This window comes from Tyto alba, unplaced genomic scaffold (genome assembly GCF_018691265.1).
Source record: "Tyto alba isolate M040663 unplaced genomic scaffold, T.alba_DEE_v4.0 Super-Scaffold_2, whole genome shotgun sequence".
Classification (NCBI taxonomy): Eukaryota; Metazoa; Chordata; class Aves; order Strigiformes; family Tytonidae; genus Tyto; species Tyto alba.
In genome coordinates this window covers 73,049,542-73,066,046 of record NW_024881282.1, presented here as the reverse complement: position 1 = coordinate 73,066,046, position 16,505 = coordinate 73,049,542, and the positions used below count along the sequence as shown (strand labels likewise).

Genomic DNA, 16,505 nt, shown 5'->3' with positions numbered 1-16,505 from the left:
TTATATACTTTCAGATATTGTTTCTGCAATACCTTAAAAACATTTTCAATTTCCACTATTGGAGTTCTGGGGTTTTTTGCTTTTAACTTCTAAGCCTCTTACTTTGACTTTCTGGCTATAGAAGAATTTTCTGTATTATGTGAGAATAGAATGAATTCTTGGGCTTAAAATCAGAATTTTAGTTTATTATCAGAAGAAAAGAATAATCTGATGATCTATTTGACTAGCTATGTAATATTTTTCTGTGAGTCAATATAAGAGAGAGCAACATAAACACTTTTCCCAACAGCTACTGCAAATTGACTTTGAAATGTAAAGCATTGCTTTCAGACACATTTTGTTAATGCTGCCACCTTTTCCCCTATACATTTCAAGAACTTCTATAATGTTGGAGGAGTGAGAAGAAAGGAGGATTAATATATATTAATACCAAACCAAGTTTCTTTCATTTCCCTCTTTCTTGCTCATATTATGTGGTTAAAGAAATGTAAACCTTTATTATATTCAGGTAGGTAACAAATAATCCAATACATAAAATATCCTGATTAATATTTATTATTTTTAAATTAAATTTTCCTGCCTGCACACTCTTCAGTCTCCCTACTTCTTCATCTGCAAAAATAATCTTCCTTTTTCTGAATCTACCATCAACAGTATTTCTGTACTTTTCTTTATCTGTTCAGCAATCTCAATCCAGCTTTATTTGCCTTCATCCTGTATCAATCATTTTTCTTCTTCTCTGCTTTCCTGTTCGATTGCAAATGCTTAGGCTGGTGCTATGCTCTTCAGATACCTGTTCTCTGAAGTAGATCTAAACATAGATCATAGTTTACCAGATTAATGGTGAATTGAACTGGCTCCTACTATGCCAGAAAGTCTTTACCAGTGACAGCACATACTTCAGAGTAGGGTTCTGGTAAATGTGTTGATGTTTTCTTGTACAGACTGTTGACTTAGTCTTAAAGGCAGACTGTTTTAATTGGACATTGCTACTCTCTTTGCCTTCCAATTTTGAAGAAAGGTTGTCACTTTTATGTTGTTTCTTCCAAAATAATAGAAAGTTTTCATGTCTTATTAAAGGCGACTACTTGGAAGGACATTTTTAAAATTCATGTTAAAATTGAGAAATTAGTTGCAGTTTAGTTTCAGGAAAAAAAGACCACAAGTACTGTTTTGATACTTAATTTTAAAAAACATTTAAATATTTTTTTGTAATTTTAGAGATGAAAATGTTATAAAATATTATCAAAGGCTGAATTTAAAAAATACCGCATGTTCTATCAATTTATTTACACAATAAAGTAGGAAGAGGGTTGTTTTCTTAGAATTGGCTTTCTTCATTTTTTAGCAGTGTTTGATTATTTGAATATTGTCGCAATAGTATCTGATAAGTGGTAGCAGCACTTTGCTTACAGGTATGTCTTCTTGAGACATATGTTATATATGTTAACTTTCCATCCCAAGAGAAGTGCCAACACTGAAGTCAAAGATGTTTTCTCAGGAGGTTGGTAGTGAGGGCATGATTCTATAAAACTCGAATATTGTAGGTTGGACTTTACTTTGATTTTTCTGATTCAGACAAACTGTAGAGAGAAGTCCAGTTAAAATTACCATATGCTTTGTCTGTCCTGGGATTTTACAATACTATTCAAGTCATGTTATGCAAGTAGAGTATTTTCCTACAGTAGGAAAAATATCACAGGATTTTATAATCAGAATCTTCCCTTTCTGGTTCCAAAATTAACAAATTCCTATTATCAGTTCCAACTACCTTTTTAAACTTAAAACTTCCCTGCAAATATAGGCATTATCTCCTCCTTTTGACTCTTACTGATTTGGTGAACAGGATGATTTGCAGTTTCTGTAGCTGTTAACGTGGTGTTTGTACCAACCCCTTGTAGTACACTAAGCACTTTTATCAGTCAAGGGTAAATGAGAAGTAGGAGAGTACTTTTTCTCCTCCATTTGTGATAGCAGTGAGGTTACTTGCATTGTTACAAATGTCATGTGGAATACCATGCTCTTCTAGGTTAAATAGCATTAAAACAGATATATTATCATGTTACACTTTACGTAACAAGTTCTTTCGGTTCACTTTAGTTGAGCCGAACACTCTTTTTCTAAAGAGTAAACTGCTGTTTTGAAATGACCAGCAGAGACTATGAAAAAAAATTGATATAATTTTAAAGCGCTACAGTTAGATCTTATAAATTATTTAGATATCAGCATTTAAGTATCCCTGCATCTGTCAGATTATGTAGCTTAATTTTATAATTATCATTTTAAAATGTTGTTTTAATGAGATTTTACATAGCATTAGTTCACAGTCATCACATTGATAATTAAATATAATTATTTTTTCAGTTCTCAGTGGTATAGAAAATAAAATCAAATATTAATTTGGTAATACGAGAAAACTTACTGAAGTCTTTTAAAAGTATGTTCACAAATTTTTGTAAATTCTTAGAGTTATAAAATCTTAATTTCTAGTGGGAGTTTTATAAACTGAGTGATTCTGATGACCTGAACTGGAACTTGAACTTGAAGTTGCAGATCTGAATACAAACTGAGCTGTAAATGTTTTGTAAATGTAAATTTATGATCAGTAGATTTTTTTCCTTTAGTAAAAACCTCTAATTCGATCAAATATAGACCAAGTGTATATTTTTAAAATGCTTAAGAATTGCCTATAGCAGAATTTATAAGGAGAGCTACTAGTAGTAGTAGAGTTTGCTCTTAATAATTGAGATAAAGCATATGTTCACGTCACAATGTTGAGCTAGACAGTACAGTATTTCATGCCAGATATAAGCTAATGAATAACATCAGAAATGGAAAACACATCCATAAAGAATGAATTTAGGTATAAGAAATGGATGCATACCTCACCGTAGTTCCCGTTGCAGGTAATAGCTATGAGCAGGTTTGGCATAGATGGAATGCAAACATGTTTGTGATATGAAGAGAGAGATTTAGTTGAAATTTGTCATTATTAGTGAATGCCATAAAAATACAGTTGAGGTATATGGTGATCAAAAGTATTATTTCTGTGCTGAGAGAATGATATATTTTTATTTTTTTCTAGTCTGAACCAGAGGGTTTTTCTCACTTCCACTTGTACGTCTGTGCTGCCTTCCTTGTCAGGTGGAGGAAAGAGATCCTGGAAGAGAAAGATTTTCAAGTAAGTGAAGGGGTTATTTTTCAAGCACAGGGTGGTATTTATTAAATGTATCTTCCTAGTGTTACTTGGAGATGAATTTATGACAAAATAGTGGCAGTTGCAGGAAGGCTGATGGTGTCTGACTGTTTGTTAGAGTTGCTCTAAAACTGCTAGACCTTAAGTGATGGACTATAAACAGTAGGAGATCTATTTCCTTTGTCCACTCTGGAAAAAAATGCTGTTTTAACTGAGACAGACTTTGAGATGATGATTTCTAAAGATGCTATTACAAGTAGAGCCTTGGTATTTCACAGAGATTTTCTGAAAAGGTAACTGGATTTTTTTTTTAATCTTAAATGCTTTACTGCAATTATTTATAATTTCTCATCTGGATAACGTAACAGCACTCTAACAAGGTCATGTTTATTCTTTCAAAAAAGCTAGGCAAGCAGCCTTTTAAAATAGGGAGCCTGTTTTTCAGTAGGAAATGAGAGGACTGTAAGAGTATCTACTTCAGGCCTCTACATTTCAAAACCTTACATTTTTCCATCAAAGGGCATATCAGGGAGTTGTTTGGAATGAAATTTGAATATGGTAAATAGGCAGATCATTTCCATACCCCTATAGAAGTTCAGTTTTGTTTGTGAACTGGTGACAGTTCACTTCCATAGAAGCGTTTTATATTGAGTATTACCCTATGATACACATGCAATGCCTGAAAGGCATTAAAGTCCTGTTTACAGCCTGGCTGTAAACAAACCATGCTGCAAAGCCCCCACCATTGCCTGCCCCAGGGAAATGGCCTGTTACCAGCTTATTTTCTCTCCATCTGACTGAACTCTGTTGCCCTGTACAAATGAACCCTTGTGTAAATTTGTGTATCACTTCAATCTATTTTATCTTTCTTCATAAAACAGTTTATTGAAAGCACTTTAACTGCTGTTGCCTATCTTTGCAATAAATAAGTGCCTAAGGGCACAGTGTAACAATTGTAATATATACCACCTGCTAACACTGTCAGATTTTCTTAATTTATGGTATGCTGTCAAAAACAATTTTAATGTTGGCAGCCATGCCTCTGAACTACAATTGTTCACTGATAATCCTTCCTATTAAACTTCTATTGTTGATTTCCTGCAGCAAAGTTCATAATTTTTCCCTCTCTACCTGATCTATTACATCTATGTTTAAAGTATATAATAATCCCAAGATACGGTACTGTGAAGATTTCTTTTGTTCTCTATATGTATGTTCAGATTTGTTTACTTACTTAATAATTAAGGTATTTCTTTATGTTTTAATTTCTTTATAGGCTATACTATAGCTAAACTAGACTGTATAGTACACAAATCAGGAACACACTGGAACATGTTTATCAGACTGCTTTAACTTGCTTGCAACATAGAAATGCAGTTAGTAATTTTGAGGATTTGTAGACTAGTGCTAGTTTTATCACTATCATAAATTATCACTAAAAAGCTTGGCCGCCTTTATTATGTAACATGACCTTGTAAAATGACTAAAGTGTTATCAATTCTCCCAATGATACTTATCTCCCATCGGCAAGAATGAAATCCATTGTTCTTCCACTTTGTTAATAATAGCTGTAGACCATTGCCTAGTCTTCAAAATAGTAGCTGAAGTGATAGGCATTTCAACTACATTTGGAAAATTGCGAAGTTCAGCATGTGCTGTTGGGAGTACTCTGATTGCACTGAACTCACATTATTGAGAAGTCATAGTACATAAGTCATAGTACATTTTGTAACTGAAATTCTTTTGTTCTGTAAACTATAAAAACATGCATCGAGTCATTTCTTTTGCACATCATGTGTGTTGTACTTGTTTCTCTGCATATGACAGAGATAAGGGAAATCTCTCCTAATTATCAGTCAGAGGGCCTGGTTCTTTCGTACTAGCTGTGAAAACTCACGCTCATCTTTACATGTCTGTTTGACCTCTTTCAGAAGAATTAGAAACCTCACAGGAATTTTAAGGCAGAATAATTTCCCTAGAACATCAGATGTGGTGATATACCAGATGAGACACTGAGCAAGTTTTGAATCAAAGACCAGTTTAAAAGGACTTGGTTATGCAATGCTTTTTGCTTATAATTTGATGAAGTGTATTATTAGTAGTGTTACAGATAGGACAGTAATAGATGCTTTTAAGATATTTGTTTCTATTCTCTTAAGTATGTTTTGCTGAAACCTAAACAATTAGTAAAAGCAGGTTTACTCTTCCTCATATGAACAGATTAATTAATAGACGTATACCAAATGTTCAGCCCTACATAATAATAGTTCCTTATTACAGGCAGTATTTGTGTATGTTGTTCTTGTTTTTGTGGTTCTTTTTTTTTTTTGTGTATTGTGTAGTAGAGAAAGAAATTTTGCAATAAAAGGGGTTAGGCTGGCTGGACTAATACTACGGAGCGATACAACATGAAAACTACTTGGTATTTGGTTTACAACTGTGGAATTAAATACTCCTCATGGTATCGACAGAAATAAGTTTTGATGAAGGAAATAGAGGAAGAAATAGATGTTCCAACTCAGGCCTCGAAATGTTCATGTATATATTATATGTATGTATTATAGGTATACTTGTATATAAATAAACAGGTATATACAAACTTGTAACAGAAGCGTATAAGACTGTATTGATGCTTATCCGGTATTTTTCATGTTTGAAAGAATGAAAATTATTTTCTCACTGTAAGATAAATCATGATGAAGTTGTCTTCATTTTAATCTATTTGAAGCATTGTTCTCAATGGCATCTATTTGGTCAAGTATAAGATATCAATGTAGACCTCCTCTGAAACATGAGATTTGCAGGTTAACGTAAGTTTTAGCAAAAGACAAGTGAAGAGAAAGGTGATGCTTTACATGTAAATCTAGAGCAATTTGCAATGTTATTTGTAGAAATTGTCCCATATGTCTGCCTTATGAAAACAGGGACCTCTTGACTTTCCTCAGATTATTTCATGCCACGTGTCCATTCTGAGTCCTTATAAATTGTTCCTGTCTGTCTACTGTAAAATACAGTACACTAGAGAACGATGGACAGCTATTTCAAACTGCAGTGTCCTAATAGAAAACATTTGCTTTTAGGAAGCTGGGGAGCGGGAGATGTCAAATGTTTTTGTTTAGCTAGGAGTTTGTAGTTGCTTGTGTTTTGTCCTGCTTAGTAAAGGTAACAGTAACCTTTCTAGCAAGCTTTAATCACATTTTGAAGTTTGGTATTTAATGCAGTGAGCTATGTGGTGCAATGCTATGTAACAAGGGCAAAAATAATTACGTGCAATTTTCAAGTTTCCCTGGGGTCTCTTCTTGATAGCTGTGAAACTATACTGGTACGTTCTCAGGTAGACATTTTAAATATTTCATGCCTATGTATAATATAAAGATTAATATTATTGAAAGGAATGATATTGTTTCAGTTATAGTAAGAGCTTGTTATTATCTCATGGATTTCACTTCTAGAGAGACAGTCTGCTTTACCTACATAGGATGCTTAACAAACCCAGTTACAGAAAGCTAGTTTGGGTAACTCTGTAGCTCTATTCATACTTCAGATTAGCATTTTTTACTTCACATGTGGGGGAACAGAGGACACAATGGACAGACAGTAAATGGAAGACCTTTTAATCCTGGCTCAGATTTTCCTTTGTAACCGATGTGATGTTTGATTGAATTTCAGAAGCCATTCTTGGTTTCTGTTGATGGTATAAAAGTTCTGTACTAATTCACCGGTTCCAAACTAGTGTCAGATTAAAAAAAGAAGCAGTAAATTTAATATAGATAAAAATACAGTGTTGTTTTAAATTTGTTAAAGTTTGACTTGCGATGTGAATGCAAAATATGAAATTTAATTACTTAAGCTTAGATAATAGAAATTAAATTAAGGTGCGAGTAATAAAGTTCTTTCTATTCATCAGCATATCTTAAACTTTGATTTACTGTTATTCGTTTTCCTAAGAACAGCCATAATTCCAAAATTCCCAAGAATTTCTGAGATGTGAATGGTTGATGCTGTTAAGTGATAAAATATTTAAGCATGATCTTGAGCATATTTAGTATTAAAATATTAATAGAAAATATGGCGGAGTTTAATGTTGTAATGTAGGAGATATCTGAAACATTTGTAAGGAAACAGGACTTCAGGGACTTGATTCATCTGTCAAACTGAATATAAGCTCATAGTAATTTTGGACTGAACCTGGTTTAACAGTTAGACATTTAGTCCAAATTTTCAATTTAATAAGTTAACATTTTGTTGACATAGATGAGCTATGAAAATATATTCAGTATGTTGTGGTAAGGAATCTGTCTTGCAGATTTTTTCTTCTTCATGATCTAGATGATACAGGTTTTTCTGTATGTCTAACAGACATTTTCACCCATGCTGTCATCAACTCACATCTTTATTACTGCAATGTCCTTTTCTTTGGCTTTGACAAATGCATTTTTGCTTCATTTATATTCACCCCGACTGCAAAGAAGCTGTAAAGATCATTTTTCAGTCCATCATTTTTTCTTGCTTTGCATCTCCTTTAGCTCCCTTTCCTTTAGAGCATCAAGGAAAACTTAGACGCTTTCTCTTTCAAGGCTTTTAATGGACTAATACTGACACCTTACATGTCATCTCATATTCAGTGTTGAGATGCTGACTGACAGTTTATCAGCCAGTGATGACATCCTCATCACACACTTGAGCTTGCAAGAAACTATCTGAGCTATCTCCCGGGCTGACTGTCTTACTTAAGTGAAGCATCTAATGCAGATATTCAGTTACTTTTGTCTAAATCCTTATAAAAGTTCTGTTTTTCTACAATATCCAGAATAGATTTGACAGGTAGGCTTGAGTCTGTTAATACCACTTACAGTCACATTGACTAGTTTTGTGTTGCTTCTTTTTACTTTTCTGTGAATTTGTTGTCTCTTGTTTTATACTTGAGACATAAATCTTTGGGGCAGTGATTGTCCTTTATTCTGAATTATATAATCTTTAAAATAATGATTCCCTAATCATTATTTTATATAAATACTAGGGAGTAAGCCTTATTCACCTCACGACCAAAATGAATGTGTGCACAATTGTACTGTGATAATTTAAATAAATGTTCTTATTTTTTTTAATTGTTTAATTATGGTGAAGTATTACAAACTAACGTTAGTTCAAATAATAATAATGTGAACCACCATCTTTCTACATCATATGATCAGTAAAATTTTAAAGAAATTCAGGGTATTGTTATTACCTATGTAAATGATTATGCCTTATAAATTTGTTGTCAGGTTTATTCTGAGATTAAATTTTAGGTTTTGCATATGTTAGCTTTAAGATGGATGCCTGTTTCAGAGGATAGTGAAACATTTCACAGTGCCTACATTTGAATGAAAATGAGATATAGGTGAAAATGAGATATGGGTATAGGGTGACTTTGAAGTACATCTTTGACTTAGTGATGAAGTGTGTACTGTCAATATCTTTGGTTTGTTTTGCCTTTCCTTCCCTCTTTAATAATCACTTAATTAGAATTAGTGCAGGGTTAGAAGGTTGACTACTACCTACCACTCTTCCTAAATCTCAGCTCACTTGAATACTCTGTGCCCCTCTTTCATAAAAGTGGAGAAGGCCCGGGTTAATGTCTTCTGATTTATGTTAAGAATTTACCACTGATATTTCAAGTTCTCATTTAGCACCTGAGCTTGCCCTGCTGATCCTCACATTTGTCAGCATTTTTGGGGTGTGAAGACAATTGTTTCTACCTATGGTCTGTTTTATGCCTATTAGATTGAAAGTTCCTGAAGCTTTATGTTATTCCCTGACATTGAGGAAAAGTGCTTTATTTTTATGAGTGAACCCTTGGCATCTAAAGGTTACTGGCTTATGTTACCTCAGGGCTAATATCAAATTTAAAAAAGAAAAAGAAGAACAAAAACAAAAAAACCCACAACATAACAAACAGATTATCTTTATTGCAGAGGATTTCTCACTTATATTAAATTATATAAATATTCAACATGAAAGTCTGAAATAATCAGAACAGTTTAGAAACAGAGTTATTGAAAATGCTTGTTTTTCTTCCCTATAAATCTTTTCTAGAAACATAGGTGATGACCATGTTGTCTTCTTATTTCATTCTTGGACTTCTCTGTCAGTTTTCTTCATTACAAACTTTCTATGCAATCACATAGGAGTCTGTAGCTTGCACTTATCATCATTTGGACTGTTAGATTTATTATGGGTATATTTTTTGTTTCACTTTTCACACGAACTAACATTTCTTTTAAAGTAGATTCTTGTATGTGAGTTAAAATCACTTGAAAGAGAAGGTTTTAATGAAAACCAAATCTGATTCTACATACCTGTCAGAGTGTGTATTTGCTACAGCTGCACAAGTTAAATAATGTAAATTTGCACCCTAAAACCGGATTTGGTAGATGGTTGCAGAGGCAACTGAGTAACAAGATGCTTGGAAGACCAATTCATATTGCTGTCTGCATGAGTAACAGGCTTTAGTTTAAAAAGTTTAATATTAATATCCTTCCTACTGATTACTTACTATAGAAACATGTCATGTATCAACATCATGATTTTATACCATTTGCCTATGTTCAACTATAGTAATACAGGTTTCCTTAATCTGTTGTGATCTTGTTTCTAGTTTATGATGTGAGTTTTTAAAGAGTTACTTTTTCTGCATTAAAGTACCGGAGTTCTCAGTTCATATGATATGAGGCATAACTAATAAACATATTTTTAATTTAGCTTCTTGGTGTGCACTGTGCTAGAAATCTAGTTCCCATTGCTACTGCAGTAAAAACAAATGTTTCTCAAAAAAAAAAAAAAAAAAAAAAAGATGTTTCTGCACAGATTAGTTTTCTGACCAGAGCAGCGTTTACCTCTTTTCTCCGTAAGCTCTATGATTAGATGATTTTGTGGTTCTTGATCCTGTGCACTCATTCTTCCATGCATGGAATCTAACAGGGTCTTTTCTGTGAATGTACCAAAACCTGTAAAGAGTTAAGGACTGTGAACATGAAAATCTTTCTAACTTTAAAGACCCTGACTAACATTGCTGTGATTTTATTCCCTGCTGTGAGCACTTTTGGAAGACATTCAGTATATTGTCATTTGTTGCAAGAAACTGGAAGCTCTGCTCTTTCAGACTTTGAACATCACAGCTAGCAATCTAAAGAGGTTGCTGCTTAATCTCGAAGCACTGGTGATAGATGATTGGCAGTTAGCACTGCTGAATCACTTATATTCAGAAGAGCCAATTTACAATAGTAAAATTACGTTATTTTTGCATGCAGAGAGTTTAATCAACAGAGAATGAGGTTGACTGTTAAAAATTGTATCTAAATACATTCTTATAGGCGATAAAGCATCAGATGTGTCCATTGGTCCAAACTGTAGCTATTACAGTCTCAACTTAACAGCTCTGTTAACAAGCCTACTCAACTTTGTCAAAAGCTCTGTATCTTTTGATTATCTTGAATATCCTGACTTGATCTCCACATGTCAGTATATTGTAAATTAAACACAGACACATTTTGTCATACAGTCTTAGAAATACAAGTTTTGGCCCATAGAAATTATTATCTCAAAATTTTAATATTAAACTAAAATATAATGGATAGGCTGTACATCATCCTTCTTTTAACTTTGAGAAGCTAGTGGTGCTTCCCATGTACCAGGAGGAAGAGTTGCCCTATGACTAGAAAGCTATTGGAAGGTTCTGGCCAGTTTATCTAGTACACTAAAAATGTTTTAAGAAACATGAAAAAGGAAATAAAACTCCTATCACTACCCTTTCTTATCTCTGAAGCTCCAGTGTGGCTTTCTGTGATCCTTTTTCTTCTGATAAGCCTGTAGGCCTACTTGTCCTATTTTATACATTGTGTTTCCTCAAAAGCTTGGCTTTAAATATGCAAAGCTGAGAATAGAAATCATAAAAAAAAAACAACAAACAAACAAACAAGACCCACCTTTGATTTATATTTTATTCAGCTAGCAATATGAATATTTTTATACCTAAATTCACCTCTTTTTCTTTCTTTTGCTTGAGTTTGTAGGCCAAGAGTTCATAGTAATAATACATTAGTCACATCTGACTTTTAAAAAATAATATTTAACTTACCTCCAGTAATACATGTTTTGTGTTCTGTATCTGAATTTGATACCTGCACATCTGTTTCTGTTGCCTTCTTTCTGTCCAGCTCCCTCTTCCAGAAGTCATATTTGCTCCTCAAAATGTTTGGAACAGTAGTACATAGGAAAATTGCAATTTATAGTACAATGATATTGAATTGCAAGTAGCTTGAATATATATTTGCTGCTGAAACTCAGAAGTTACTCTGTACTATGAACTAGTCTAATGTTATCAGATAAATCACAGGAGTCAGTGAAAACTAAACCTTGCCCTCTCCAAAGCAATTGATCAAATATAGAAGTCCATGGGTAGTGGATTTAGCTGCTTATGGAAAGAGGTAAATACCTAATTGCTGCAGCCATGACTTACCTTGGAAGATTTGTCTAGTTTTTAACAAACCTATCTTCTACTCTAGAGAATATAGTTTTTTTTAAAAAATCATTTATACTGAAAAAGGATTGCCGAAACAGAAAGAAAATCTCAAAATCCCTGCTGAAGGAGACTAGCTCTACTGGGCCAGCATACTATATCAGTAGGAGTTCTCTTCTTGGGAATACAGCATAAGAAGTAGAAGGGTGAAGCCTTGGTGGGAAGAAGCAGGACAAGGGTCTTCATGTTTTGATATTGATATAGGTAGCATAAATATATATATATATTATCTTTTATAAATATTTGTAACTGTATTCTTTGAGCGTTGAGATTTAGTAATTTTAATTTTTACCCTAACTTGATTTAAGTGTAACGTAGCATGGCCTTTACCAAGTCATTTATTACTCAGGAGTTTGACAGATATGAAAATCTGGACATAGATTAGTACTAGGACATAGTAACGAGTGCCTTCTTACTTGGCAGATTAGTTGAGAACATCTAAACGGGAACAAGGTATATCGCTGTAAAAGCTGAAGCAGCTGTTTCTAGAGGAAATGTGTAAGAGGTAAGAATAAAAAGAATTGTTTTCCAGTGATTGCCAGCTACTTTTTTTGTGCAAGTAGTTAGTGAGTAGGCTTGAAGAGGAAGGATCTTAGGCCATCTTATGTCACCCATCAGAACACACTGTAGACATATTTTGACTCATTACATTTGTTTACTATTAAAAAAAAAAAAATCTTCATGAAGGGATATAGTAATTTATAATCCTGAATACTCTGTTTTTTCCTCCATGTAAATGTTCATGCCATTTGGAAAATTCAATTTACACAGTGTTTTTCTTCTGTTAGTTCCAAATTATGTTACTATTTAAATAGTTTGCTTTTGTGATAGTCAAGGAATATGTTACAATTCTAGATGATGCATCAAACTAAAAGGTTCAGATGTGAGCAGTGAAAGTGCAGTTTTGTGCTTGAATTTCGTGTGCAGTATACAGCAATTCATTAACTTCTACCTCTTCTTTCATGCAGAACAAAATCTTTGACAACAGGTTTAGTGTATTTGACAGCTGAGTTCGCAATACCATATATCAGTAGAACCGAGTTGTAACTAATTTTTTTTGTGTTCTTCAAAATGAATAAAGCAACTACATGACAAAATTAGCAGTCATTTGATTTGCTAAATCAATTATATGCGACATCAGCTAATATTTGTCTTCCTTATTTTTCAAATATCAATATTTTAAGTAACGAAAGATGTTAACCAGGTGCATAGTTCAGTACAAATATTATATGTAGCTATGATTCATGTTACATAGACCAGTTAGATTGAAAATGGGTTACGTTACGTAGTTAGGCTTAAGGTTTAATGAAAGAAAGCCAATCCTGTGAGCCAGTTCTAAATTAGAAATAAAGTCACTTTAAATTACATTTGTAGTCAGTGTAAAGACATGAGTGTGAATCAGTCACTTCTGATCGCACTCTACCCTCTGCAAATATTTACTTCACTCTGTTAATTACAAAGGACCATGGCGTTGGCAGAAATTAGAATTAATCTGCTAAATGTCTACATTTAGTGGTCTGAATATTGAATAATCTTTGAAGACTTCCTTGAAGATTTGAATGTCTCTTTGCAAGGCAATTATCGTTTCCTGTGCTGTTACCAGACACAAGTAAGGAGGAGGGAGGGAAGCTCTTCAGCATCTAGGAGCAAATCCAGTGGACACCACTGAAGACAGGAAAAGAGATATTGAACATAATTCCACTTGTAAACTTGCTCTTGTGTGGAGAAAAAACTGTGGAGAATAGGGTCTATAGAATTTGTATTGCTTGAAAGATACCTTTAAATTCTGAACTTTTTCATGAGAAAGAAAAGGTATATGTTTATTTGGCATGAATTCATTCTTTGGGGCAGAATTGCTTTACTATGACAGTCCTGAGCTCTCCCTCTTTGTGTGCAGCTCTATTTTTTAACAATAATTATTATATAAGTTTAAGGAATTTAGTATTATAACTTTGAATACAATATGGTTTTGGTGGAAGACACATCCATGTGGAATTAATAGGAAGATGATTTTTAAATATACAAATAATAAGATGCCTAGTTTCTACTTCTGAATGTTAATTTTAACTCTTGTTTAGTAACTAATTTTATACTGTTACTGAGTGAACCTCAGAGTTCATTTTTATTTTAGTCATAGTTATTCCATAAGATCATAGTATGCATTCTGTATACTCTTGCCAATAATTGATTTAATGTATTTTATTGATTTGTTTTAAACCTTTCCATTACTACCATTTTGTATAGTGACTAGTTAGCAGCGCAATCTAAAAAAGGTATTACCAACATATCCCTAACTATTTACCATACTAGCCTCTTCAGAATCAGAGTTTATTGAAGAAGGAAATACAAAGGGATTACAAAAAACAGAGAACATGGAGAGTTACCTGAATGTAGAGCTTTAGAGATCATTCTGGTAACAATGGCATAGGAATAATTTCTTTCTCAAACTCTGGGTACTGTAAAAACTGTAAGATCCTGACACTTTAATGCTGTAAAGCTGGCTACCTGGTGTTATATATCTGCAAAATTCCACAGTTCACCAAAATCTTTACTTCATTATACTCTCTGAAAATTGCGTATTTCGAATGTGATTATATCGATCCCATTAACCTTGCAATGCCATTGGTCAGTTTTTCCTATTTGCCCCAGGAATTAATTCTGTTTTTTAATGGAAATTGCTTAGTGAGATTTGTGCTACATGAAGTGCTTTTTTTTCTCAATTGTTTTCATTAATGATGTTGTTTTAAGTGCAGGAAAATGTTTAAAATGGCTTTATGTCCCTCAATTGATTGTTTTTGTTGAAGGATACCCTTGCAGAATGAACTGGCACTCAATAAATAGGCTCAGATGTAGCAACAAAAATGAATAGCAAATGCAACTTTTGGAGTGAATGAGACTGGCCTGGACTGAATGTAGTGTAATCATTGTTTTAAAGGAGGTTTCTTTATGAACAGTGTTATAGAAACTCTGGTTTTCAGGTCCATATATTCTGATGAGTTCCTAAAGCATTAATGCAAAAGATATTTAATGATGGCTAACAACAGTTTCCTGAGGTAAAGAGCAGTACTTGGACTTTGTTTTTTTTTTTTTTTTTCCAAATCTGTATATTCTGAAAATCTAGAAGAGACAAAATGTCAATGTGGTTAACTGATGCTGGATTTTGTAGCGTATCGTGGTGGTGGTGTTGGAGCAGACTACAAAGCAGAAATGATGCAAGTGTCACTCACTGGACCAATGGCAACCATATAAAGAGATTTCTTCAGTTACTTTGTCAGTATTTAAAGTGAGTAATTCTATAAGTTTCTGTCTTGGTCACTATATCTAATGGTAATCTAGGCTGAATTACACTTCTCAATAAAAGACTTAGAAGTGATTACAAAAAGGAAGATAAAATTCTATAATGGTTATTTTACAGTGTACTAGACATTGCAAGTGACTCACTGTCGTCCAACTGTTTGAGAACATAAAATAAATTTGCAGTGCTTTTTCTAATGTGGGTCACATGTTTTATTGTTGGTTTTGTTTTGTTTTTAAACAGGACTGTAGATTGTTACAACTGTAACTGTATTGTTACAATTGATTGTATCCGTATGTATTCTATATTTCTCCACGTTGTTAGGATATTACGTAGAGTGATAATAGTTTTTTAAAAAAAACTGAAAAACTACTCAAGTTTTTTTCCAAGATGCAGATGATCCACAGTTTTGTTATGTTCAACTACAGAACATACAGAGCAAAATGCTTTAGCAAATTTGTAGTGTTCAAAAAAGCACATATCATTAATGCTGCTAGTGTGCAAACAGCACAATGAATCCGTATTTATGAAAGTGTAATATTGTCCTAGAATTCATAAATCAGTAGCTTAATCAAAATCAAGTTGGTAGGAAACGTTTTTCCCCCCAACTCTTTAAGAGATAATCACACATGAAGGGGAAAAAAAAATCCATTTAGGGGCAGAGGACTCTTTACAGTCTCTAGCAAATCTAGTCATTGTGTCAATAGGTTTATTTAAATAACTTTTGATAAACTTTTTAAAATGATGGTTTTGACACAATTTTGTAAGTACATTTAAGTGAGCAGGAATGGCTAAATAGTTCTGATTACAACTAAAAATCACATTGTATGTCATAATTGAAATAGAATTCTGTTTTGCTTATTCTAGAAATAAGAATGAGATAAAAATTATATACATAAAATACAACAGGTATGAGGAATATAATTTGTCTAATAAGGCTTTAGGAAAGATGCAAGAATAAGGACTGATTTTTGTTCACTTATCCATAAAGTAGTTCCTTAATAATCCTCCAGGTCTTTGGATGGCGTTAAGTGAACCAGAATAATAATTCAGTTTTGGCTTCAGTTGAGTTATTTGACAAATTCAACTCACCATTTTTAGTAAATGCTACTGCTGAAGAGTTAAATAGTACAAGAAGAGAAAAAAGGCGTAGTCTTTCAAATATTTTGAGTAGGACCTTGGGGATCCAGAGGCTTGCTGTCACATAAATACAATCGTATTTCTTTTCAAAGTGTATTCACTTGGGCACATTAAGAATCAGTAAAATATAAGTTCAATAAATAGGCTTCAAAACCAAAAATGTTTTGCAAATATGCAGAGCAATTCAAGTATAATTTGCAGAGCATTTTATCAATATGTGAAGGGTATACTCTTTCTATTTTATAGTTGAGACTAACACATATCATTATTAATACTGCACAATAAGATTCTGGCAGAAAATTAGATAGAAAAGC

The 16,505-nt window shown here is 33.1% G+C and overlaps 1 protein-coding gene across 2 annotated transcripts in view; it reads left to right on the top strand.

Annotated features, from left to right (window-relative positions):
* TBC1D22A (TBC1 domain family member 22A) overlaps positions 1 to 16,505 on the top strand; it is a 185,967-nt gene that overhangs the window by 144,793 nt on the left and 24,669 nt on the right. The window contains exons 12-13 of one of the 2 annotated variants that reach the window (XM_042792452.1): positions 3,086 to 3,181; positions 12,185 to 12,257. In XM_042792452.1, coding sequence (XP_042648386.1) covers positions 3,086 to 3,181; positions 12,185 to 12,223 — 135 coding nt within the window. In that variant the 3' untranslated portion in view covers positions 12,224 to 12,257. Of the gene's footprint in view, positions 1 to 3,085; positions 3,182 to 12,184; positions 12,258 to 16,505 lie in introns of those variants that run through there. The other variant, XM_042792451.1, reaches the window with a different exon arrangement.